The following is a 27,039-nucleotide window of genomic DNA, read 5'->3' as shown; positions in this document are numbered from 1 at the left end:
GACGTTAAAATAGTTGTTGTTGTTGTAGGGATAAGAACACTCTGCAGGTTTTGAGGAGTGTTATCGATGCTGATGGCTCTTTGCCGGATATAGATCCTGTACGTTCCGATAACAAGCACCATCTAATACTAAACAAAATACTCGGCAGTTGAAACACGTTCAAAAATTCAGGGACGGTGTCAAAAAACGCATTTTGAATCAAAAAACAATCGTCCCAAGGCTGATATTAAATTGTTACTTCTGTGAGCTTTGTACCAAAACCAATTGCACATTATGTTGTGGTTCTTGTATTTTTCATATTTTGTTGGGCAACGTTTTACAAGAAGGTGCAACACCACATTTTTATCAAAGGGGGTACGTTGTTGTTGTCGCAGTGCTTCGCCCCATCCAATAGGTGCGACCGATCGCAGATTGTTATCAATATCTTCTAACGGGAGTCCAAGAAACTTGTTGTTTCAACAGGGGGACCATAATGACAGGGGGGTGTTAGAGGCGTGGGTTCCACAATACAGTTAAAGAGATAATTGGTGTCATGTGGGGACACGTTACAAGCAAGTTTTGTATGTGGGGGTTGATTTTGGATAGGTAAGAGTTTAACCTGTTACAGTATCCAGATCGAAGTTGAGCCAGAGTGACTTGCGTTCCCTAGGGAGTGTGCATACCTCTTCTGCAATTTTTGGGTATTGTTCTTTGAGTACAGGATTCACCGGGCAATTCCTGGCATAGAGGTCCGACGCCTGTTTGTGGAGTACACTGAGGACCTGCATGTGTTTTTTTGGCTTGTTGTTGTGTTGTTGTAGCGATTAGGTTACTCCCCGAAGGCTTTGAGGAGTGTTATCGATGTGATGGTCCTTTTGTCGGATACAGATCCGATACGCTCCGGTAACACAGCACCATTAAGGTGCTGGCCCGACCATCTCGGGAACGATTTATATGGCCACATTAAACCTTCAGGCCATTCCTCCCTCCCCACCCCCAAGTTCCATGAGGAGCTTGGGGTCGCCAAAGCCTCGTCTGTTAGTGAAACGGGATTCGCCGCTCGAAGGTGAGGTGACAATTGGGTTGAAGAAGCTATATATTGCGCTACACAACCCCTTGCTTGGCTTCAGACGGCTGTATTCTCATGTGCCGTATTTCCTCATAATGTTACGGAGATGACTCGGCGGTGTTGGCTCATCCAAAATATCTGTTGGGATGCCCATGTTTTTGGGTATTCAACAGGAACTGTTTGGTTTGCATTTCATTTCTCTCCCTAATGGGGAGTAATATCGCCTTATTACGTAGATGGTGTTCTGGGGACATAAGAAGACAACCCGTGGCGGTTCTGAGGGCAGTATTTTGACAGGTCTGTAGCTTCTTCCAGTGAGTAGTCTTTAGGCTTGACGACTATATCGAGGACGCGTAGCATGCAATCGGCTGGCCAATTGGTTTGTAAGTGGTAATAAGCTTTTCTTTATCAAAAGACGTGTTTCCGTCTTTGTTTTTTGAAATCGATGGCACGATCCATGGTTTAGTAATTCTGTACGACAGAATAACACTCTTAATAGACGTCTAAAAATACCAGGAGGGGTATCAAAAGACGCGTTTTGGATCCAGGATCGCCAATCCGAAACGGGAAGGCAAAAGTTACCCCGGAGTGCTCCGAAACCGGGGTGGGATCCATATGCTTTATGCGTAGAACACCTTTTTAGATTTGCCTACGTCTTTCTTTTCCACAAAAAACGAAATCAACGGCCACCTTGTTAATCCGAAATTGATCCAGATAGATATGAGATCAAAACGTTGTTGTTGCATTTGCATGTTAAATTTTTATCGAGATCTGGATCAGGCTTCATTGAGGCGCACCTATTATAATTTTGGCTTAAGCCACAGATTATTTGCATTTCGTACTTTCCTTAAGAAGAGGGTCTCGAGAAAAGCGGACGGGCACCAAGTTTCTAGTGCTCGGCGACTTGCTTTGTGCTGTCTTTCTTTGAACACTAATTTTTAATTTTCAAAATAAAACAAATGTTTAGGGAGAATTGAAACAACGTGTCAAATTGTTGCTTAAAGAGGTTCGCCGTATGTACGTAACTCCAAAAGAGTAGTTGTGGATAAGATAATCAGCAACAAAACTCTCGCCACCAGTGAGTTTTCTACTTCAGTATCACGCTCGATTCCCGCCGGAATGCCTTGGATCATTGGGGGACTTAAGAAGCAGAGGTCGTGATATTTTTGTTGTTGTTGTAGCGATAAGGTTGCTCCCCGAAGGCTTTGGGGAGTGTTATCGATGTGATGGTCCTTTGCCGGATACAGATCCGGTACGCTCCGGTACCATAGCACCATTAAGGTGCTAGCCCGACCATCTCGGGAACGATTTATGTGGCCTTCAGGCCATCCCTCCTTCCCCTACCACAAGTTCCATGAGGAGCTTGGGGTCGCCAGAGCCTCGTCTGTTAGTGAAACCGGATTCGCGCGGATAGGTGAGGTTGATAATTGGGTTTGGAAAGCTATATATTACGCTGGCAACCTGAAGGGTTGCGCTACACAGCCCCTTGAATCTGGTATTTTAGTCGCCTCTTACGACAGGCATACCTACCGCGATTATATTCTGATACCCTAATCCTCTGGGCGGGGGGGGGGGGGGGGGGGGGGGTGTGTGTGATATTTTTGTACGCATGAACTGTGTTAGGCAGATGTTGCTGTTGTGTTTCACTTAACAAAGTATATTTATTAAAGGCCATACTGTCAATCTAAAGACAAGAAATTAGTCGTTATGTGTCTCATATTACTTCACGTGCGTGCTGTCAGTTGGAAATGGCGTGCGTTACAACGGAGATGAGCTATCCCTGGGGGTTAGGCGGCTTAGAATATGACTAATATTGTTTTGTTGATTTTCCGACAGGGTGGATAAATGATGTATATTGGAACGTTTTTCCGTCATCCCTTGTCAAATTTGGTTTTGAGACAAACCGTTTTCGGCGTTGTGCCATCATCAGTGTCGATTTTCGTTCTTTCGCTTCGAAACCCGCGGCAGGTATGCCTGTCGAAAGAGGCGACTAAAATTCCAAATTGATTCCAGGTGTTTCTAGCGCAACCCTTTCAAGGTGTTTCTAGCGCAAAATATAGCTTCTCCAACCCAATTGTCAACCTCACCTAGCCGTGGCGATTCTTGTTACTTTAACAGCCGAGGCTCTGGCGACCCCAATTTCCTCATGGATCTAGCGGATGGGAGGATGGTATGGCCATGAAGGCTTCATGGAGTCATACTAAATCGTTGTCGAGATGGATTCATAGTGCTTGTTACATGATGTGCTACCGGCAAAAAACCATCAACATTGTAAATTTTACCAAGTAGCGCAACTAACAGCTGATCGGTGAAAATTAGCACATTCACACGCACAGTTCTCGACTCACTTTCAAAAACAAACTTTAGATTATTTAACTCAAATTTTAACGTGAGACAATCCTTACGAATTTATGTATATATAATATATAAGGCGTTTTTGTTGTTATTAAAACGATAGTTTTATTTTTATTAAAGCTTTTTATGATTTTTTTTTTAACTTTGAAAAGACTCCGAACACCATTCTTTCATTATATGACATTCGACTGCCTAGTCCACTGCCTTCCACTCTATTCGCAACAAAACGTCTATTTAAGTTGCCAAACTATATAGTAAACAATGACCATCAACGTCAATAACACTACCTAAGTCCTTCGGAGTGTCATCGCAAAAAAATAAAAAAAAAACTGATGCGCTGTATCTGCTTAATCCATTAGACTACGTTTACACATGCACTAAGAAGCCAACTTAATAAAACCGCACTGCGTTTTTTTAGCGCACGCAAACAACCGGCGTTTTTTGCCCTAACCCAAATAAGCATGCGTTGCGCTAATGTATGCAAACGTCAAATCTAAATGTCACGCAGAACAAAAATTGGAAATCGAGTTAGGTTTTCACGCAGCAAATTCAATTTGGGTTGCTCTCATACGAGTTGTATGTGCATGAGAAATTTTTGACAGAAAATGACTTGCGTGCGTTTATATTAGGCTGGTTTGTAAGCTACAAGAACTGATCAATAGAAAGTCTGCGTGTTTACATATGCTCCATCGCTAGGAATGAGATTATCTGTCACGTTTCTCCTTTATTGCAAGGCGAATTCAGTAGAGGTGGTGTTATCCAAACAGCTGATTGCTTCTTCTTGATAATTTTCCATACAAAGCGTTGTACAACAATATGTCAGTTAGGTAATAGTCTAGTTGAGGGGTCGACTGCTAATACGCTACTAAAAATATCGAGTGTGGTGTCAAAAGACTCGTATTAATCTCGAGAACAATAATCCGAAGGCGGAAAAGAAAAATTGTATCCCTGTACGGAGATATTTGCAGTTGAAGTTGGCGATTTCCATGTGGTTGTTGTTGTGTTTATACACACAAAAAAAAATTGTGCATCACCGTGGCGGTAGCCACGGTTATACCACACACCCGGACTTGGCATGGCGTAGCCCAGGGTTATTTTTTATAAGCGCGGCCGAAGGCCGCCAACGCAGAAAGGTGTTCTGCGCAAAAATACTATGGATCCGACCCCCGGTTTCGGAGGTACCCGTGGGTCTTTTTTCGGGTTTTCGTTAATATATTTTGAACGCGTTAAAATTTTTATTTTCTGCCATCGGATTATTAATACTGATGTCAAGACGCGTCGTTTGACACCTCTCTCGATAATTTTGGTAGCGTATTAGCAGTCGACCCCTCAACTAGACTATTACCTGTCAGTTAATCGAAATCAATGAAAATTTTCTTTTGACTTGACATTCTTCTGCACGGCGAATTGGTTGAATTCGCTTTGCCACCACCTGGTATGGATTTGCCTTGCTTTATTGCGTCCTTCCAATTAGAGATTAAGCCACCGATTAGCGGCCACCGTGGTGTGATGGTAGCGTGCTCCGCCTATCACACCGTATGCCCTGGGTTCAACTCCCGGGCAAAGCAACATCAAAATTTTAGAAATAAGATTTTTCAATTAGAAGAAAATTTTTCTAAGCGGGGTCGCCCCTCGGCAGTGTCTGGCAAGCACTCCGATTGTATTTCTGCCATGAAAAGCTTTGCAGATGCCGTTCGGAGTCGGCATAAAACATGTAGGTCCCGTCCGGCCAATTTGTAGGGAAAAATCAAGAGGAGCACGACGCAAATTGGAAGAGAGCTCGGCCTTAGATCTCTTCGGAGGTTATCGCGCCTTACATATATTTTTTTTTTTTTTATTTAATTAGAGATTAAAATTAATTGTGAAGTGTTAGAAAAATACCACCGAGAGGAAAAAAAATCACACATGCAAAGTCCGAAAGAACTTTTCTCCATAATAATTGTCAAATTCTTCTTCTTATGCTTTGCTTGAAACAAATGTTGAGAGTTGGCTACTTTTATATGCGAGTTGGTGATGCGCTGTTTGTAGCTCTCGACACAAATACATGCAATCCACTCAACTGTCAACGCTCGATTTAGCATCTAAAATCTTATGTGATTGGTCTTTTACTAGTGACGGCCGTACGCGTTGGATAGTAATATGCTTGATCCACATCTGTATCGATCCAAAAGTGTAATCGTCAATGCCTCTATCGTTTATTTCGGAACCCTAACATTCGTTGTCTGACTCGCTGCACATTAAAGCTCGCAAATTACCTGGTGTACTTAAACAAACCTCGTTTACATTTAAATACAAATCTAATTCGTAATATTCGCACTGCAGTTCTGTTATATAGAATGAATGCTTTAAAAAAATATAGACAGAAATAACGTGATTTGGCCCGAAAATCTCCTCGAAAGGGCAAATACTCGGTGCAACATTCATCCGGAGTCAGGTGAAAATAAAGCGAATATGCGTGTAAGAGTATACCAAAAAATATTTGTGACAACATACAAAAACGAAGTGAACAATTTAAATATTTGGCTGCCTACTGCTGTGTAAATTAAAAAAGAACCAAGTGAAAATTTCGGATATAATATCGCTGCGGCGAAAATCGAACGAAGCAAAACGCCATTGGTGCCGCCTTTTTAGAGTTGCCATCCTTAGGTATAAGTGATAAAACTACGAATGATAATAAGAATTTGACTGTAGTTACATTTCAACGTAACAATATTTTTGTGGCCTGTGAAATTGTTCGTAATATAGATATAATGCGCACATATTTTCTACTTTTGCTTGCTATTAGCATCTTAGCTGACATTTTGGCAATAATATGTACCTGCGAGTGCGCAGCGAGGAGCGAGTGAATTCATAGAATTGGATGCATGCATGTGTTTATTCGACGACTAGAGATGAGCAATATAGCGATTTTCCAGATCACATTTCAAAACTTAATTTGAATTAAATTTACTAAGGGAACGCGAAAAATTTAGTTTTCCATGCAGGAGGGACAGACTGCTAATATGCGTTAAAGGTCGGGAGAGGTGTCAAACGATGCCTCTTGACATCAGTATTATTTATCCAAAGGCGGAAAATAAAAATTTTAAGTCGTTCAAAAGATATTAACGAAAACCCGAAAAATTACCTTGGGCCTCTCCGAAACCGGTGGTGGGATCCATAGTATTTTTGCGTAGAACACCTTTCTGCATAGGCGGCCTTCAGCCGCACTTAAAAAAATTACCCTGGGCGGTCTACCAATGGGGTGGGACCAAAATTAAATTCGTTCAAAATCTTTGTGCACAAAATTCCAAATTTTTTTTTCTGCCTTCAAATTATTGTTGTCGAGGTCTATATACGTCGTTTGACACATCTCCCGATATTTGGACGCGTGTTAGTAGACTCTCCCTTTTTCTATTTTCTATGTTGGAAGTTGAAAAGTATAGAAAGCAATCTTTACAAGCCTTTCTTCAACGACACAAAAAGGCATCGGTAATAGTGAAATTTTACTCACCACTAGTTTGTGTGATAGATATACGAATACGTACAAATTTCATGGCATTGCAATAGTGACAGTAGCACCAGCGAGTAGTTGAAAAGGCATGGAGGAAAGAAAAAGTGAAAAAGTTTTCTAAAGTTGATTAAATAGTTTATCCATAAATTTTGCGAAAAGAATGTGTTGATTGCAATTTGAATATGAAAACAAAATTGAAGACGTAAATGTGACATAAGAAATAGATTTTCATTTGACAAAACAGATTTTAATTGCTTTTGTTTATCTCTTTTTTTTTTTGGATTCGTGGTTATGTGGTCGGGTTCGGTCGGCTAGTCATCTCGGTTACGTATTGGTAACGTCGGTTTTGTACCTTATGGTTTGTTTTTAGTGGTGTGTTTGGTTATATGACAGTGTTGTATATTGAAATAAATCAAGCTGTACCCTTCGGGACCGAATTGATGCAATTCGCGTAACACTAAATATTTTTTAATAGCATTCCTGTTTTACATTCCATTTTAAAATCCACAGGATTGTCGGTGGTAATTCTATACGAACGCATGACACTCTTAATAACGTCCAGGATCGCGAATGCGACAACGGAAAATGGTAAAAGTCATGGACAGGGGTAGACTGCTAGGTCTAGTTGAGGGGTCGATTGCTAATTCGCTACCAAATATATCGAGAGAGGTGTCAAGCGGCGCGTCTTGACATCAGTATTAATAATCCGATGGCGGAAAATAAAAATTTTAACTCGTTCAAAAGATATTAACGAAAAACCGAAAAAAACCCGCGGGTATCTCCGAAACCAGGGGTGGGATGCATAGTATTTTTGGGCACAACACCTGGTAATAGTCTAGTTGAGGGGTCGACTGCTAATACGCTACCAAAAATATCGAGTGAGGTGTCAAAAGACGCGTATTAATCTCGAGAACAATAATCCGAAGGCGGAAAAGAAAAATTTTATCTCTGTCCGGAGATATTTGCAGTTGAAGTTGGCGATTTCCATGTAGTTGTTGTTGTGTTGTACCCACAAAAAAATTTGTGCATCACCGTGGCGGTAGCCACGGTTATACCACACGCCCGGACTTGGCATGGCGTAGCCCAGGGTTATTTTTTATAAGCGCGGCCGAAGGCCGCCAACGCAGAAAAGTGTTCTGCGCAAGAATTCCATGGATCCGACCCCCTGTTTCGGAGCTACCCGCGGGTCTTTTTTCGGTTTTTCGTTAATATCTTTTGAACGCTTTAAAATTTTATTTTCCGCCTTCGGATTATTAATACTGATATCAAGACGCGTCGTTTGACACCTCTCTCGATATTTTTGGTAGCGTATTAGCAGTCGACCCCTCAACTAGACTATTACCTTTTCTTTTCCGCGTGATATTTTTGGACTGTTCTAGTCTTTTACCGTGTGATCCATAGCAAATTTTTAATTTCCGTTTTCGGAAACTACGGGGAATATTTAGAATAAGGTGCCACGATTTTTCAACTTTTCTTTTTTTCGAGGGGTGGCGGGGGTCCTAAAAATCACAAAATTATCATCCGCAACTCTAGGAAACTCTTAGTTTATGAAATATAAGCCTTTTAATTTCCAAATTTAGTAAAATTTCAACTTAAGTCCTGTACTTAAAATTCGGGTCGCACATGTCGATAGCGATATCAAAAGACGCGTATTTGCGTCAAGATTCAGAATCCGAAAGCAGAAACTACATTTTTTATCTCGTTTAAAAGTTATTCGCGGAAAACCCGTCGGTACTATTGTCGCTTTTTTCGTTGTTGCAATTAAACAAACGAAAACAAATGAAGGGGGGGAATAGTGTTGCCAGCTCCGCAACAATATCTTTTTAACTTGGTAGAAGATTATAAGGTGGTGACACGTCGACATAAATGCAAACAAACATACACTATCAAGGTATTTCATTTCTTTTCATGTAATTCTCTGAATAATTTGAAATTAATGTATTTAATTGGAACAAGTGCAGAATACATACATTTGTCAAAATAAAAAAAATAAAAAATTGGACTATAGAGATTTGTATGCTGATTCCAACGGTAATTCTGCGTAGAACACCTTTCTGCATAGGCGGCCTTCGGCCGCGCTTATAAAAAATAACACTGGGTTACGCCATGCCAAGTCCGGGTGTGTGGTATAACCGGGCCACCGCCACGGTGATGTCCTTCTGCGTAGTACACCCTTCTGCGCAGCACCCGAAATAATATTAGACTACAATTATTAAGTGTTTTACAAAAACAAAATACATTAATATTGTATGTTTGTTTGCATTTATGTCGACGTGCCACCACCTTATAATGTTCTACAAAGATAAAAAGATATTGTTGCGGAGCTGGCAACACTATTCACCACCGTCATTTGTTTAATTGCAACAACGAAAAAAGGGACAATAGTACCGACGGGTTATCCGCGAATAACTTTTAAACGAGATAAAAAATGTAGTTTCTGCTTTCGGATTCTGAATCTTGACGCAAATACGCGTCTTTTGATACCGCTATCGACATGTGCGACCCGAATTTTAAGTGCAGGACTGAAGTTGAAATTTTACTAAATTTGGAAATTAAAAAGCTTATATTTCATAAACTAAGAGTTTCCTAGAGTTGCGGATGATAATTTTGTGATTTTTAGGACCCCCTCTGGCCCTACAAATCAGCAAAAGTTTGAAAATCGTGGCACCTTATATAAAATCCAACCCCTAATGCATGATAATACAACCCTGTTGCGGCTTAAGAATTTTTTATTGGTTCCTTTGGAAGTGTGGTTTGTCGGTTGAGTGCGGGTGAATGTGTATTTTCATGCGGTGGTGGCGCTGCTACTCGGTACCTGTCGACATTCTATTCGTTACTCGTTAACTATCAACAAGCATATACCGTCGCGGGCGAATACATGGCTGCCACATCTTTTATTTATTCGTGACCGAAATTCAATATATTAAAGACCAAAGGTATAAGAAAGGCCTCAGTGGGTGATATGAATTACTATCCTCACAAGACGTTGATAACCGAAAATTTTACTGTACTAATCCCATTGCACTAATACCCGGTTTTCCAGTACGAGTTTAAACTCCAGTTAAAGTTGACTATAGTTTAACCTTCCCTTCGATTACATAAAAAACTAGTCAATTTAAAACTAGAGTTTAAACTCACTGAAAAACCGGACCTAAACCCTTGAAGAGAAGATAAGGTAATTGTATACTTTAACTCACAACTGCTAAAACCCGACCAAAAATATCGGGAGGGGTGCCAAAAGACAGTTAGCAGTTGTGAGCTAAAGTAAACAATTACCGAAGATAATATAAATAAATAATAAATGTAAGGCGCGATAACCTCCGAAGAGATCTAAGGCCGAGCTTCTCTTCCAATTTGCGTCGTGCTCCTCTTGATTTTTCCCTACAAATTGGCCGGACGGGACCTACATGTTTTATGCCGACTCCGAACGGCATCTGCAAGGCAGATGAGTTTTCACTGAGAGCTTTTCATGGCAGAAATACAATCGGAGCGCTTGCCAGACACTGCCGAGGGGCGACCCCGCTTAGAAAAATTTTCTTCTAATTGAAAAATCTTATTTCTAAAATTTTAATGTTGCTTTGCCCGGGAGTTGAAGCCAGGGCATACGGTGTGATAGGCGGAGCACGCTACCATCACACCACGGTGGCCGCCGAAGATAATATAATTAGTAGTATGTGAAGTTAGATCACCTGATTTGAAATTTCGCGAAATGTTTACTCGCACATAAAGCTGAAGCAATGTTCCTGAATGAGCCGAGCTCTTACAGTTTTAAAAATTTGAAATAGCTCGAAAAGTGCATCTCCTGTTGCTGTTGTAGCAGTGTTTCGCCCCATCCAATAGGCGCGACCGATAACAAATTGTCATCAATATCCTCTAACGTGAGTCCAAAGAAACTTACAGTTTCAACGGGGGCGGACCATAGTGGGAGGAGTGTTAGAGGCGTTGGTTCCACAATACAATTGAAGAGATGGTTGGTGTCATGTGTCACACATACATTTTGTATATCGGGGTTTATTCTGGATAAGTAATAGTCTAACCTGTAAAAGTCCGCAGATACAAACTTAATTGCATAATGGCAAAGGGGCCAATAAACTTCAGGCACATCTCTAAAGAAGTTTGCTTTACCACTTTTTATCTTAAATTTCAACTTTTGAAGACTGGACCCAAGTTATTCGGCAAGAGTACAATTGGAACTTCTTTTGCTAATCTAATAACAATTAAAAGGACTTTCTTCTGATTTATATATATACTGAAATGTGGAAATGGTTCAGTGGGCGTCGGATGCACGGAACTGTGCTGCGCAACGCGCTTAACGGGTTGGCAGCGCTATTCATGGTTTCTCCAACCCATAAGAAATGGTTGGATGACATAGAAGGTCATATCAAAGCGATTCCCAGATGGTCACAAGCTAATGCATTCCAGTAACATCGCGTTTACAAATATGAAGGAACTGCGGAGTTGGTCATTGAAGTTTATTTCGCCTTGTCAATGCACATACCAATTTTCGCGAAGCACTGTTATAAGCATTCTCCCTTTACAACAAAAATACTTGCTAACGTATTTTGTGTCGTATTCATTTTCCATATTGCAATTTTTAATTGCGAAACATGGTAGAAAAGTTACCAACGAGTTTTTATTTATTTATATCTATTGTAATTTCACTTAAAAGGTGTGCCGGCACCCTTAGCCAAAGCAAATGTCAAATTCTTCTTATGCTTTGGTTGAAACAAAAATTGCAAGTTGGTTTTTTTTCATGTCAGATGGCACCAGTGTCGCTTAAGCTACCCTTCTCCATAAAAATACGTGCAATTTACCTTCGGTCTAACATAAAATGTCCGGTTGCTTTCCCAACTACGACACTTTCCTACTTCCCAATGCCTACGACACGGTGTAATGTAATCGGATTTCACTGAACTGAAAGACTTATGTCCGGTTTTTCAGTGCGAGTTTGAAGTCCAGTTATAGTTGAGTAGAGCTTATCCCTGCCTTTTCGCCCGCCTAAGCTGAGATGAGCAGCAAAATTTTATGTTATCGAACAAAGTGGCATGGTTAAACACTGGTTAACTTTAACTGGATTAAAGCCCGCACTGAAAAAACTGGCTTTAAGCCGGAATCATTGGTGCCGTATGTCGTATCGCTGTATCCGTATCCCTAACGTAATCAGCTGTTTATCGTTACGACGGTAAACCAAAACCCAATTGGTTGGCTACAATACGGTTACGACCTTAGCGGCACCAATAATCGATTGCATTGATTCTCATAAGGATGGTCGAATCAGCTGTTAAAAGGTTACCGATACGGTTACCGATAAAGCACCAATGTATCCAGCTTTAATTATCAAAACGAGGAAGATCCAGCGTACCAAACCTCTACAAAAGGACTATTTTTGATCCAAATGAACAAAAGTGGCAACCGTGCTTGAATGGCTGTGGCTGCGCTTAATATTGGTTACGTGTGTGTTTTTTTGTGTGCGCAATTCTACGTATCGAAAAGACAAGTAAAAGGAAATACGAAAAAAACCAACGAGCGAGCGAGCAAAAGTAGAAAAAGTTGTGCAAAATGATAAAAATTCAATAAATCATAAATAATTAATGTAAATTTTATTAAACTTGGTAAAATGTGGTCAATAAAGGTATAATGCACCATAATTTTAAGAAATGTATAACGAAATTGTAGTACTATGCATAAAATAGACCAATAAAAAAAGTGAACAGATATAAGTATAAATTAATTTTATAAGGAATCATGAGCAGCCAAAAGTGCAAGAAAGTGTGAAAGACAAGACGACGTACAAAAGGGAGTGAGACACTGGCTAATATGTATATAGCCTGAAAACACAAAGTAGATTATAGACCCATTCTACAGCATACATTGGCATATTGAAAAGCAGCGTATTAGGCTAAATATCTTACAAACAATTCACAAATTACACTAGTGGTATCAGAAAAGGCAAACAAATTTTGCTTTCCTACTGCCTAGCTGTTTACAAAACTGGATAGTGTTGGACTTTTAATAATTTTATTAGGCACAACAAACCTAAGAACTTGACAGCTCCAATATAGAACTGACCTTGGCCGCAAACTGCAACAGCAGCAACAGTAAGGACATTTGTGTGGATTAGTGCAAAAATGTATCCTGCACCGGTGCGTCATCCCTCGGCGGGGGTAAGTGTAAAAATTTCAAAGCACTATATTAATGTATTTCGTCTACATCTAATGCTTGAAAATGCATTTCTTTTCATGTTTCGCATCGATGTGTTTTGAAAACTATATTGACCATTGTCTACGAAAATACAACAGGGGCCACCACCACAGGGGCCATTGAAATTTACTATCGTTGATACACTTGAACGCATCAAAGAGGAATTCAATTTTCTACAAGCACAATATCATACGTAAGTAACACAATGCAAATCATTAAATGTTCAACTGAGTAAAATTTTCCATTATTGTACCACGCTCTGACAATAAATATAAATAAGAGCTGATAGAGGGATCTTCCTAGATGGAAAACATAAATTTTTAATTTTCCGGAGGCTTCTAGTTTTTACCCAACAAAATTTGTATTTAATACATAAAAAACATTTATTTACTAGGTCCACTAATGAAATATGCAGCCTTGAATGGGCCAATCTTATTAAGGACATAAGAAATTTGCTCTCTTCCCTGACCATTGATTTCAATGCCTTTATTAAACCTATACCATATATAATCACTTATGATACAGCTTTAAATATCTTGCTTCTTAAGCTTAAAACTAGTTTAGTTTATTCCGTCTATGATCAGTGACCTTACAATAGTACAAATATGTTAAAACTAAGTACTTAGTACAAAAAAATTATAAACTGCATAGAAACGAAAATTTAAAAAGTTAAAACAACATGTGAAAATTTCATTAAAATGTTAAATCAATGGATGACGTGAAACCATATCTAGACATGGAGAATTAAATATGTGGACTCTTTGAGAGGTTATTAAATTCTGACAGAGCGCGGAAAACAGGGTTAAATTGATAAAAATTGGCTTTAGATGCACGCAAATTAATGTGTATTAGGATAAGTTCATTCAGTCTATGATCAAACATTTTACAGACAACATAAAAATTAATACAAAGCGCGATAACCTCCGAAGTGATTTAAGGCTGAGCTTCTCTTCCAATTTGCGTCGTGCTCCTTTTAATTAACTTTACAAACTGGCGGGACGGGACCCCCGAACGGCATTTGCAAGGCAGATGAACACAAACAGCAAAGTTAACAGCAAATATTATTTTGGACCTGCAAAGCCAACAACAATTGATCTATATTGGAACGATTTTCCGGCATCCCTTGTCAGATTTGGTAGAGACAAACCGGTTACATTTTGGAGAACATCCAGCCGCAACTACCGAAAATCCAGACCCTTAATAAAATCCTCAAATCTCTTGCCGGCAGTAAAGATAAAGAAACGCTCATTTCCACTTACAAAGCAATTGGCCAGCCGATTGCATCCAAGCGTCCCCGATATGGTCGCCAAGCCTAAAAGCTACTGACTGGAAGAAAATACAGGCCTGCCCTCAGAACAGCTACGGGCTGTCTTCTCATACTCCTTACTAGGGAGAGAAATGAAATGCTAACCAAACAGTTTGAGTTGAATAGCCAGAAACCTGGGCACCCCAACAGACATCTGATTGATGAGGCTACACCGCCCAGGGGCTTAAGGGGTCATCTCCGTAAGTATTATGAGGAAATATGGCACCTGAGCACACAGCCGTATGTAGCTAAAAAGCACAAGCAGGTCCTCAGTGAAATCCACAAACAGGCGTCGGACCTCTATGCCAGGAATTGCCCGGTGAATCCAGTACTTAAAGACCAGGAGAGAGCAGGACAATGAAACAAAAAAGGTTCAATGTGGTCATATTAAATCGTTTCCGAGATGGTCGGGCTTGTACTTTGATGGTGCCCCAGAATGCAGTGTCCAGTCAGAAAATACGCCATGAGTCTACAGTCCTCTTTTTTTTGGTAGAAGTAACTATTAGTCTGATGTTGCAAGGCCTACACATGATCTTCGACACTTAACGGCCTTACTCTACTCTTGGGATGCCGCCCTTTTAGCTAGCTCATCCGCTTTTTCATTCCGAACTCTCCCCATATGCCCTGGGACCCCATAAATATGTTTCCTTTCCCTGTCCCGATTCTCTACAGGGATTGCTTACATTCTAACACACTTTTAGATGCTGTGCTATGCGAGAATATTGCCTTAATTGCTGCCTGGCTGTCAATATAAAAGTTGACGCAGCTGCAGCTTATGCTATTTTCATCCAGTGTTTCTACTGTTTTGGTTACGGCTACTTCCGCCTGAAAAACGCTACATTAATCTGGGAGCTTGTGGGATCTGTTTATTTTCCGATCAGAACAATATACCACATCTTTGAGTGTACAAGTCAACCCGACGGAATGCACGAGCGTTGGGAGGGAGCATATCTCTAACACACTTCGTACGGCCGCAAAAAGTTGTTTACCGGACACCACGGAGAAACAACTGGTACGACGAGGGTCTGGCGGCCCGAAAACCTCATGGATCTAGGAGGTGGGGGGCGTTATGGCCTAGAAGTCGCATGTGGTCATACCAAATCGTTCCCGAGATGGTCGGGCTTGGTACCGATCTGCATCCGACAAAGGACCATCAACATACGGTAACACTCCCCAAGGACTTCGGGGAGTATCCTTATCGCTACAATTACACCAACAGGGATCTTGCAAAGTGGGCCAACTATCGCGGAATTAGCATTCTTAATATCGCATATATGGTCCTGTCAAGCGTATTGTGCGAAAGATTGACAATACCGTAAATCGGCTGATTGGACCATGTCAGTATGGCTTCGGACCTGGTAAATCTACCATCGGCCAGATTTTCACTATGCGCCAAATCTTGGTAAAAACCTATGAAGAAAGAATTGACAGACATCCTCCTACGTCGATTTTAAATCCGCCTTTGGCAGCCCTCATGTCTGAATTTTGTTTTCCCGCAAAACTTGTACGTTTATGCAAAAGGACGTTGAGCAACACCATCAACCCTGTCTGAATTGGGAAGGACCTCTTTGTGCCGTTCGAAACTAAACGAGGTTTCGGAGAAGGTGACCCGCTATCGTATGATTTCTCTAATTTGATGCTGGAGAAAATAATACAAGCTGCATAACTTAACCGCTTTGGAACAATATTCTATAAAGGCGTTCAAATACTATCGTATGTTGACGAAATTGATATTATCGGCTTGATCATCCGCCCCGTGAAATCTGCTTAATCCAAACTGGAAAGAGAAGCGGAAAGGATGAGTTTGCTGGTGAATAAGGACAACACGAAATACCTGTTGTAATCGAGCAAAGAGTCTGTACATTTGCGCCCAGGCAACCACGTCACTGTTGGTAGCCATAATTTCGAAATGGTAAAAGACTTCGTTTATTTGGCAACCAGCATTAACACAAGCAACAACATCAGCTTTGAAATCCAACGAAGAATTACTCTTGTCAATAAACTTTACTTTGGACTTGGCAGGCAATTGAAAAGTAAAGTCCTCTTGGCAAACGAAAATCGTGCTCTGCAAGTCACTTATCGTACCCGTCCTCCGATATTGTGCAGACAGAGTTGGGCAACATTTGTTGGAATAACGAATAAAATATAAATTTTTTTTATCGGTAATTTACGAGTACCGATTTTTTTTTATTTAGGGCTTAATTCTGTATTGCGAACGATACTCAAACGAACTATTCGCCTCCAAACAATCTCGTTTAGCAATGGTATTCTCTATAATTTTCGTTCCGCCTTTACGTTTCTTACTTTATGTTAAACAGGAAGGCGAAGGCAACTGTCAAATGAAAGCTGCTACACACAATAATGCCCCTTGGTTTAGTGCCAATCTAAAACACTTAATTCACCAGCGTAACCTTGTTGTTGTTGTTGTTGTTGCTGTAGCAATGCTTCGCCCCACCTAACAGTCGCGACCGATCACAAATTGTCATCAATATCCTCTAACGGGAGTGCAAGGAAACTTGCTGTTTCAACAGGGGGACCATAAGGAAAGGGGTGTTAGAGGCGTTGGTTCCACATTACAATTAAAGAGATGGTTGGTGTCATGTGGGGACACATTACAAGCGGGGCATACATTTTGTATGTCGGGGTTGATTCTGGATAGGTAAGAGTTTAACCTGTTACAGTATCCAGAACGAAGTTGAGCAAGAGTGACACGCGCTTCCCTGGGGAGTATGCGTTCCTCTTCCGCGAGTTTTGGATACTTTTCTTTGAGTACTGGATTCACCGGGCAATTCCCGGCATAAAGGTTAGACGCCTGTTTATGGAGTTCACCAAGGACCTGCTTGTGTTTTTTCGCTTCATACGGCTGGGTTCTCAGGTGCCGTATTTCCTCAAAATGCTTACGGAGATGACTCCTTAAGCCTCTAGGCGGTGCTGGTTCATCAATCAGATGTCTGTTGGGATGCTCAGGTTTCTGGGTATTCAACAGGAACTGTTTGGTCAGCATCTCATTTCTCTCCCTGATGGGGAGTATTCTCGCCTCATTATGCAGATGGTGTTCTGGGGCCTGTAGCTTCTTCCAGTGGGTAATTTTTAGGCTTGGCGACCATATGGGTGACGCGTAGCACGTAATCGGCTGGCTAATTGCTTTGTATGCAGTCATGAGCGTTTCTTTATCTTTTCCCCAGGTACTGCCAACGAGGGATTTGAGGATTTTGTTACGGCTCTGAATTCTCGGAACAATTGCGGCTGCGTGCTCACCAAAATGTAGATCCTGATCAAACGTCACACCCAAGATTTTTGGGTGTAGGACAGTCGGTAGCGTAGTGCCATCGACGTGGATGTTCAAAATGGTCGACATTTGGGACGTCCATGTTGTTAATAAGGTCTCGGAAGATTTAGTCGGTGATAATGCCAGGTTTCGCGAGGCAAAAAACTGGAGAGATCAGGGAGGTAACCGTTTATTTTATTGCATAACTCATCGATCTTTGGGTCTGGGCCTGTGGCCATTATTGTGCAGTCATCGGCGTAGGAAACGATTGTGACTCCTTCCGGTGGTGAAGGTAGTTTAGATCTGTAGAAATTAAACAAAAGTGGAGATAGGACACCATCCCTTGTTTAATTCTCCTTGGTTTTGATGTTTCGTTTCTAAATTGCACCGATGCCTGCCGACCAGCCAGATAATTTGCGATCCACCTTTTAAGACATGGGGGAAGGGTAGACCCTTCCAGGTCTTGCAGTAACGAGCCATGGTTGACCGTATCAAAAGCTTTTGATAGGTCTAGCGCTACGAGTATTGTTCTATGGTGGGGGTATTGATTTAACCCGCAATTTATCTGGGTGCTAATGGCATTTAGCGCGGTGGTAGTGCTATGGAGTTTTCTGAAGCCATGCTGATGAGAGGCTAGCTGCAAATTTGCTTGGAAATAAGGGAGCAAAATGGCTTCAAGCGTCTTTGCTACTGGCTATAGGGAGATATCGGACGATACAACTCTCCTATGTTAGCTGGTTTCCCAGGCTTTAGTAGCGGGACCACCTTGGCCATTTTCCATTTCTCGGGTATGACAAAGGTGGAAAGAGACAGGTTAAAGACATGCGCTAAATATTTGAAACCCTCTTTCCCTAGGCTTTTAAGCATCGGCATGGCTATGCCGTCTGGGCCCACTGCTTTGGATGGATTAGCGCGACCAATGGCGTCCTCCACCTCTTTAGCGGTGATGGTGATTGGTGACGCGCTGAATTTGTGTTTATGTGCGTGTCTATTGGCCCTCCGTCTATCTTTTTCGACCGTAGAATGCATTATATATTGGCGGCAGAAAGCGCTCGCGCATTTTTTCGCATCCGACAGAACTTTGTCGCCAAAGACGATGGAAACTTTGTCTTTGTGCTTAGTCGGATTCGATAGGGACTTTGCGGTGGACCAAAGTTTACCCACACCGGTAGAGAGGTTACAACCTCTTAGGTTATCCTCCCATTTCGCCCTCTTGTGTTCGTCCACAAGCAATCTGATGCGTTGGTTTATATCCCTTATTTGGGGTCGCCTGGATCAAGCTGTCTTATAAGCTCACGTTCTCTCGCTAAGTTTGCAGCCTCCGCCGGGAAGTGGGCCGGATTTCGGGAATTCTCCTGGCGGGAATGAAACGTGCCGAGGCGGATTCAATGACCTTACGGAAGGCACGCTCCCCTTGGCGGGCATCAGTCGGGATAGGGAGGGCAGCAAAGAGGTTGTAAAATATTTATATTCTTCCCACTTTCCTTTTTTCCTTTCCGTAACCTTGCTTACTCACGATGGAAAAGATACAAAACCCTGGAGGCTCACAACTGCTTCAAAGCAGCTAGGATCGCTACAAACAAAGCCATTAGGTCAGCTAAGCAGACATTTTATAATAACAAGTTTAGTGCTGCTTTGAGTTCGAAGGAAACCTGGAAGCCGATTAAAGATATTGGTATCGGAAAATCTAAATGTGATATTTCTGTCCTCCCTGATGTAGACATTAACGAGATAAATATAAATTTTGTAAATCTGCCAATCTCAACTGACAATATATGTGCTGACAATTATTATATTCGCGCTAATGTTGATTTTGGTCCTCTTGAGTTTGCTAGTGTCGATGATTGTGATGTCGTTCAAGCCATTCTTTCAGTAAAGTCTAATGCTATGGGGTTCGATGGTATATCTCCGAAATTTTTAAAAATAATTCTTCCTAAAATCCTTCCTCACTTAACCTACTTGGTTAACTCGGTGCTGACGTCCTGTGTATTTCCCAAATGTTGGAAATTTGCTAAGGTAATCCCAATCCCCAAGCAAAACCAGGAGTATAGACCTATAGCTATTCTGCCTTTCCTTTCCAAGGTCGTCGAACAAATTTTGCACTGCCAGATAAATACTTATGTGCAGGATAATAACCTCACAGATTCCCAGTCTGGATTCAGGTCAAATCGTAACTGTAAAACGGCGCTCCTATCGGTGATAGAGGATATTCGAGAACAAGTTGACAAAAATTTTACTGCTTTCCTAACTCTTCTCGACCATTCCAAAGCGTTTGACTCGGTCGACCACACCGTTCTCTGCAAGAAGCTGGACAACCTATTTAATTTCTCCAACTGTGCAACAGCCCTAATCAGATCGTATTTGGCCGACGGAACTTAGGCAGTAAATGTTGGTAGCAGAAAGTCTGACTTCGTCAGTGTTTTAAGAGGCGTCCCACAAGGCTCAATCCTTGGTCCTGTTATTTATTTTGTATATAAACGACTTGCCTGGTGTTCTCAAGTATTGTAATATTCACATTAATGCTGACTACGTACAATTGCATATGTGCTGTCCTAATGATCGTACCAGTTCGCGTATTAATAACTTAAATTACGATTTGTGTCAAATTGGTACGTGGGCTTCTATGAAGGGCTTATGTCTTAACCCTAAGAAGTCGAGATGTATAGTCATTCATAGAAGGTCACTAGATAAAAGTGGAATGAAAAATTTAATTTTAGACAACACTATTATAGAATACGTTGACACGGCAAAAAATCTAGATGTAGTTTTTAGCAAAACCTTGACAAAACCTTTACTCCGTTACATATTCGTCTACTAATAGCAAAAGCGTACTTAATACCTACGCTCCTTTATGGTTGTGATATTTACTCTAATTGTGACTATGTATGTAATAGGAAACTTAATGTTGTTTATAACAACATTGCTAGACACGTCTATGGGTTGAAAAGACTTGACCACGTCTCTCATCATGCTTACAGGTTGCTAAACATTTCTTTCGATAACCTTATTAAAATTAAAACGCTCACTACCCTACATAAATTAATATATATGAAGAAACCTGACTATCTGTATAGGAGCTATCCAGTCGTCTAGATCTATTCTCCTTACCCACTTCAGACATCGTATGCTAATATCTGATCGCCAGTTCTTCATTACTTCCATACGTCTTTGGAACTCGCTCCCTTCTAGACTTAGGCTTATAAGCAATGCTCTTCAATAAAGAATTAACAAGTTTCTATAATAACCTAGACAATTAAAATACTGATTTCTTCTAAGCAAATGTACTCTATCATTCGTTTATTTATTTATTTATTATTTATTAAATATATTATTTATTGTAACCTTTTCTTAGCCATAGTCATTAGCTTTAAGTTTCAAGTTTAAATTGTTCCTATTTTATGCCTTTTACCGACTAGCACTATAAAATAATTTTTGCCGAATTGTTGTGCTGGGATGAATTGCCTAATAAATACATATACAAAATAATATCTGGCCACCGTTTAACGTAGTGCAAATACACTAGCGATTTGCCTCTGAGGCGAAACAAACGTTCGCTTCGTAATAGAGAATGAGGCCCTTAAAGAAACTTTACTTGAATGACGAACAAATTATTTTTTTCGTTATTTGAATAATAAATAAACACGAAAGAAGAGTTTGTTTTTTTCTGTAAGCCTAAACAAAGTTTTTTAGATAACTTTCATTCCGATAATTATCTAGACAAATTATTCGAATAATGCCCAACTTTGGGTGCAGAAGCATGGACCATGACAACATCAGATGAGGCTGCTCTGGGAATGTTCAAGCCAAAAGTTCGTTAAAAGATTTACGGACCTCTACGCGTTGGTGACGGCAAGTACCGAAGAAGATTTAATGTTGAGCAGTACGAGCTTTACGTAGACATCAACATAGTTCACCGAATTAAATAATATAAATATAGTTTAAAAAAACTAAAAAACACGCAAATATGGTGCCGTTTTAGTATCTACAATTCACTTAGATATTTGATGTTGCTGGCACCATAGCACAGAGGTTCGTGTCTCCGCTATTAAGCACAACTCGTTTTGTAGCGAGTTAAGCGACTGACGAGCTTTCCCTCAGCGTGTTAGGGGGTTAGAATATACCCGCGGTAGGTATGCCTGTCGTAAGAGGCGACTAAAATACCGGATTCGAGGGGTTTGCGCAATACATAGCTTCTCCAAACCCAATTGTCAACCTCATCTATCGTGGCGACAATGCTTTTTGGAATGCATCGTTTGATCGATTGGGATGAAATATGCACCAATATGCCCGGAATAGAGTTCTTCAGTGCACAGGGTAAACATTTGCTATATAGAAGGCGTGCCATGTGATATATAGACCAACCTATTGAAAATCAGATTATCATTTCATTATCAGATTGAAAAATAACTCAGAATGTATCAAGTGATATTTCCTTTTTTTAAGACAAATATAAGAGTTATCCCAAAAGACATCTGATTTAAGAGCAGACTAGACAAACAGACAATGCAGAGTCTGGGGAAACTGGGGCGGAGGGCTTAATAACTTCTCCATTGGCTTTTAATTTAATACAATTTAGTAGATATAAAACGTCTGTATAACATAAATCCAACTAGCACAATTAAATCTTGAATATAAAATCCATACACGGCCTAATCCCGACCTAACAGTAAACGTTGCTTTTTTTTCATGTAGAACCGAAAGGACACAGCTCGAACCTTATCAAAACCCCGCTTTGAGAGCCAACAGGAGATGGCTGTTATTATCGTCCTAGATACCAAATTCGACTTGCTTGTGAGCATCCACGTGCATTTCTAAATGACCTCACTTATCCAATGATTTGACATCAGGTACAGTGAGGAGTTAAAAAAATTCTTTTCGACTTAGAAATGTCACGGGGAAATCATAGACCCCAGAAATCGGTTCTACTCAGCTTAAGGCGATTTTTGACAGACATTCACCCTTATTGTCATTGTCGTCGTCAACATCGTCGTCGTTTTTCAGTCGACGTCACATCGTAGCGACGTCGTCGTCACTTCGACACCAAATCGGTATTGGCTAAGCTTGTTGAGACGACGAAGACAATTTATCGATAAAACGAAAGGAAAATATACCATCTCTGCCCTTTCTGGATCAGCTATTCGATTTTTTTACTATTTCTGTATATCTTTTCGCGATTTGAGATTTGTTTAAATATTTCATTTAAAAATTTTACAAAAATGTTTTATTAAGACACTATTGCGAGAAGGAAGCTTACGCGAGGTGCTCAGAAAGGAGCTTGATGCCCATAAGGGGGCTGACGCGACGTGCTCATAAAGGAGCCGGATGCCCAGTAGGGGGAACGCGCGAACTGGTTGAAGTACCGATGTATCCAATCCATCCGTATACGATACCGTACCGGAAGAAATAATAATTCCAGCTTTTAAAAAATAAATTACCTTGTATGTCTTAGATAGTTTAGATAGGGGAGTATTGCATTACGTATAGAGGCAAAAGTACATTCAAGACTGATACAGCTATACAATTCTAGTGATGAAAATAATAAAGAGGAGCTTAGACTCAATAAAAAAAAAAATCAGAAATAATTCCGATTTTTTCTAGCCCAGCTACAAGAATCTCGAATTGTTGCGCACTCGTTATTTTTATTTTGAATATCTAAAAAAACAATGCATATTACATATTTGTATATTTAATTAATTAAAAAAGAAATGTTTTACTTACAAATTTTCCTTCTGTCGTCAGTAAAAACAGCGTCGACACAAATGTGAGGGCGACGACGACAGCAAATTTGCTAAGCCAATACCAAACATGTGTCGATAGTCGTCAATAGTTATCGGAAACGACGATGGCAATACCGAACTTAGTGGGGGCCTTGCCCTTCCTCTGTTTCCAAGTGCAGCTGTCGATAGGAATACTTTCTGAGACGGAACGTCTTCTGTAATTCACATAGCATGCCCTATCCAGGTGAGCTTATATACAGCAGAACATAGGCGCGTTTGCTAAGGCCAATGATATCCAATGCTGGGGTAATCTTCCCCAGTTTATGGAAATCGCACGATAGAAATTCACCTTTTCTGAGGCCCTGTTTAATTTGTGAATGGCTCGGAGATGTCTCCTCAGTCCTTATGAAGCTGACTCTTTTCCTCTTGTTGTGTTGGCTATTGGTGTTGCTAAACGTCATAGGGCAATGGGTGCGACCACTTACAAATTTTCATCATCGTCTCTTTGCCTTGCCACGTCCATAATGCTTCCTGAATGGCTGTGATGTTTGGCTTTGCCTTCACGAGAAGTGTATCTCAGCTTGTTGGCAGTTTTTTCAGGGTTTCTTATTTGACGGGTACGGTCTTTTAATTTTAGTGGCTTCTTACGACAGACATGTTTTACATGTGTTACTGGTACTTTCTAAGCCCCTACCTGCTGGGATGGTTTTGTTACTAAATAATTGTAATTTATTCAATGAATCAGAATACAAACTTGGTTTTTTTTTATATAGTGTACAGTTAAATTTGTGTGAGCTATTTTAAGAAATAAGAAATACACCGGTAGTGCTACCTTACCTTACATTACATAAGCCTATCCGCTTTTGATCTAAACCTTGTTATGTTATATCTAAGTAATACATGGAAAAACATTAATGATAGCTGTTTTTATACATGTATATACATATGCACTTAAGTTTTATATGGACTGCCAAGTGCTTTATCTACACTTATGAAATTGTTGCGCAGAAATTTAGTACGGCTAAATTTCAGTATGCATTTTACTCAGTGGCAACTGAAATGTGTCTCTCCTTTTCATCTCTACACTATTCTCCACTTGTATTACAGAAAAGTGTGTGCGTCCACGGTTAATCGCAAACGATTCAGCTATAGGCTATACACTAGGACCAACGGACGTGCGTGTCTGCGCTATTAAGCACAACCCTTTTGTAGCGAATTCTTTAACCAAGTTTTCGATAAACGCGAGTTTTCGATAATTGCCGCTAGATGGGTATCATAAACAATATCTAAGCGATGATAAAAGTTTTTTTAACCGAAAATATAGATGTATATACATGTAAAAAAAACACGGCTAATGTAGCATAGAACTGAATGGTTAGTTGGCTGCTGTGCTGCCAGAAGGCCACAAATGAAATAAACCTTAAATAAGCTGTAAAAATGTCGATGGCTGTGTATATACATAGGGAATGTAGGCTGTTTTGTTTATTTTCTCTTTATGTTTTGGTTTTTGTTTGCGGTCGCTTCACGCGAAATATAGGCAAACAAATAGTTCTTCAGAGGCAAGCAGGCAGTTGTGTAGCACACCAGACCAAGCTAACAGGCAGTGGTTGTAACCATATTAAAACCGGTTGCCATACCGTTTTTTCTGTAGTTGTTCACACTATATTTTGCTCTTGCTTTCAAATAAAACAAATGGACGGACAAATATTTAGATGTTTGGAAGCGTACGAAATGGTTGGCCAAGTGACTGACAAGTTGGATGCTGCACATCAGCGCGATTGCTTGGCATAGGTATGCCTGAATGTATATTACACTGGGGCCAAAGAAAAAAGATCGCGCCTAAATCTGAAACTTATGTTGAGGGAGTACCATAACACATTTTTTATACTCAGCTGAGCAGAGCTCGCAGAGTGTATTAATTTTGTTCGCATAACGCTACACCGTAACGGCATAAACTAATCGACATAGATATAGACTTCTATACATCAAAATGATCTGGGCGAAAAAAGAAATTCATTTAGCCATGGCCGTCCGTCCGTCCGTCTGTAAACACGATAACTGGAGTAAATTTTGAGGTATCTTGATGAATTTTGGTATGTAGGTTCCTGGGCGCTCATCTCAGATCGCGATTTAAAATGAACGAAATCGGACTACAACCACGCCCACTTTTTCGATATCGAAAATTTCGAAAAACCGAAAAAGTGCGATAATTCATTACCAAAGACGTATAAAGCGATGAAACTTGGTAGGTGAGTTGACCTTATGACGCAGAATAGAAAATTAGTAAAATTTGGACAATGGGCGTGGCACCGCCCACTTTTAAAAGAAGGTAATTTAAAAGTTTTGCAAGCTGTAATTTGGCAGTCGTTGAAGATATCAGATGAAATTTGGCAGGAACGTTACTCCTATTACTGTATGTGTGCTAAATAAAAATGGGCGTGGCTCCGCACTTTTTCATTTAACTTGTCTAGAATACTTTTAATGCCATAAGTCGGACAAAAATTTACCAATCCTTGTGAAATTTGGTAAGGGCATAGCATCTATGACGATAACTGTTTTCTGTGAAAATGGACGAAATCGGTTGAAGCCATGCCCAGTTTTTATACACAGTCGACCGTCTGTCCTTCCGTTCGGCCGTTAACACGATAACTTGAGCAAAAATCGATATATCTTTACTAAACTTGGTTCACGTACTTATCTGAACTCACTTTATCTTGGTATTAAAAATGGGCGAAACCCGATTATGACCACGCCCACTTTTTCGATTTCGAAAATTTCGAAAAATTAAAAAAAATGTCATAATTCTATACCAAATACGAAAAAATGGATGAAACATGGTAATTGGATTGGTTTATTGACGCTAAATATAACTTTAGAAAAAACTTTGTAAAATGGGTGTGACATCTACCATATTAAGTAGAAGAAAAAGAAAAAGTTCTGCAGGGCGAAATCAAAAGCCCCTGGTATCATGGCAGGAATACTGTTCGTGGTATTACATATATAAATAAATTAGCGGTACCCGACAGATGATGTTCTGGGTCACCCTGATCCACATTTTCGTCGATATCTCGAAAACGCCTTCACATATACAACTAAGGGCCACTCCCTTTTAAAACCCTCATTAATACCTTTAATTTCATACCCATATCGTACAAACACTTTATAGAGTCACCCCTGGCCCACCTTTATGGCGATTTCTCGAAAAGGCGTCCACATATAGAACTATGGCCCACTCCCTTTTACAATACTCATTAACACCTTTCGTTTGATACCCATGTCATACAAACACGTTCCAGGGTTACCCTAGGTTCATTTTCCTACATTGTCATTTTCCCTTAGTTTGTCTCCCAAAGCTTTCAGCTGAGTGTGTAATGTTCGGTTACCCCCGAACTTAGCCTTCCTTACTTGTTTTATTCTGAAAACGGTTTATTTGGATATTATAATTTGTCATTATATCCTTATAATGACGTATTGAGATCTAAAATTGTTTTTACATAAATTCAACTGCTAACCGAAAAACGACTGGTGAACCCAGGAGGACATTGATGGATATGTTAGACCTTCAAAAGACCAAAATAATGACAAACCAATTTAAAAAATCCACTATCCAAATAACAAAAAAAAAAAAAAAACAATTTCGTTTTTTTTAGAAGG

At 40.2% G+C, this 27,039-nt stretch overlaps 1 protein-coding gene across 23 annotated transcripts in view; it reads left to right on the top strand.

The window, feature by feature from the left end:
- Positions 1-5,610: 5,610 nt before the first annotated feature.
- Positions 5,611-27,039, top strand: part of gro (groucho) — a 94,347-nt gene continuing 72,918 nt past the window's right edge. For 4 of the 23 annotated variants that reach the window (XM_067778691.1, XM_067778705.1, XM_067778702.1 and 1 more), the window contains exons 1-2: positions 12,158-13,057; positions 13,193-13,287. In XM_067778691.1, the coding sequence (XP_067634792.1) occupies positions 13,022-13,057; positions 13,193-13,287 (131 nt within the window). In that variant the 5' untranslated portion in view covers positions 12,158-13,021. Of the gene's footprint in view, positions 6,136-6,941; positions 7,096-9,645; positions 9,830-12,157; positions 13,058-13,192; positions 13,288-27,039 lie in introns of those variants that run through there. The other 19 variants (XM_067778639.1, XM_067778679.1, XM_067778672.1 and 16 more) reach the window with 19 other exon arrangements.

This window comes from Eurosta solidaginis, chromosome 1 (assembly GCF_040869045.1).
Source record: "Eurosta solidaginis isolate ZX-2024a chromosome 1, ASM4086904v1, whole genome shotgun sequence".
Lineage (NCBI taxonomy): Eukaryota > Metazoa > Arthropoda > Insecta > Diptera > Tephritidae > Eurosta > Eurosta solidaginis.
The sequence above is the reverse complement of the archived record's forward strand: the minus strand, read 5'-3'. Positions and strand labels throughout refer to the sequence as shown.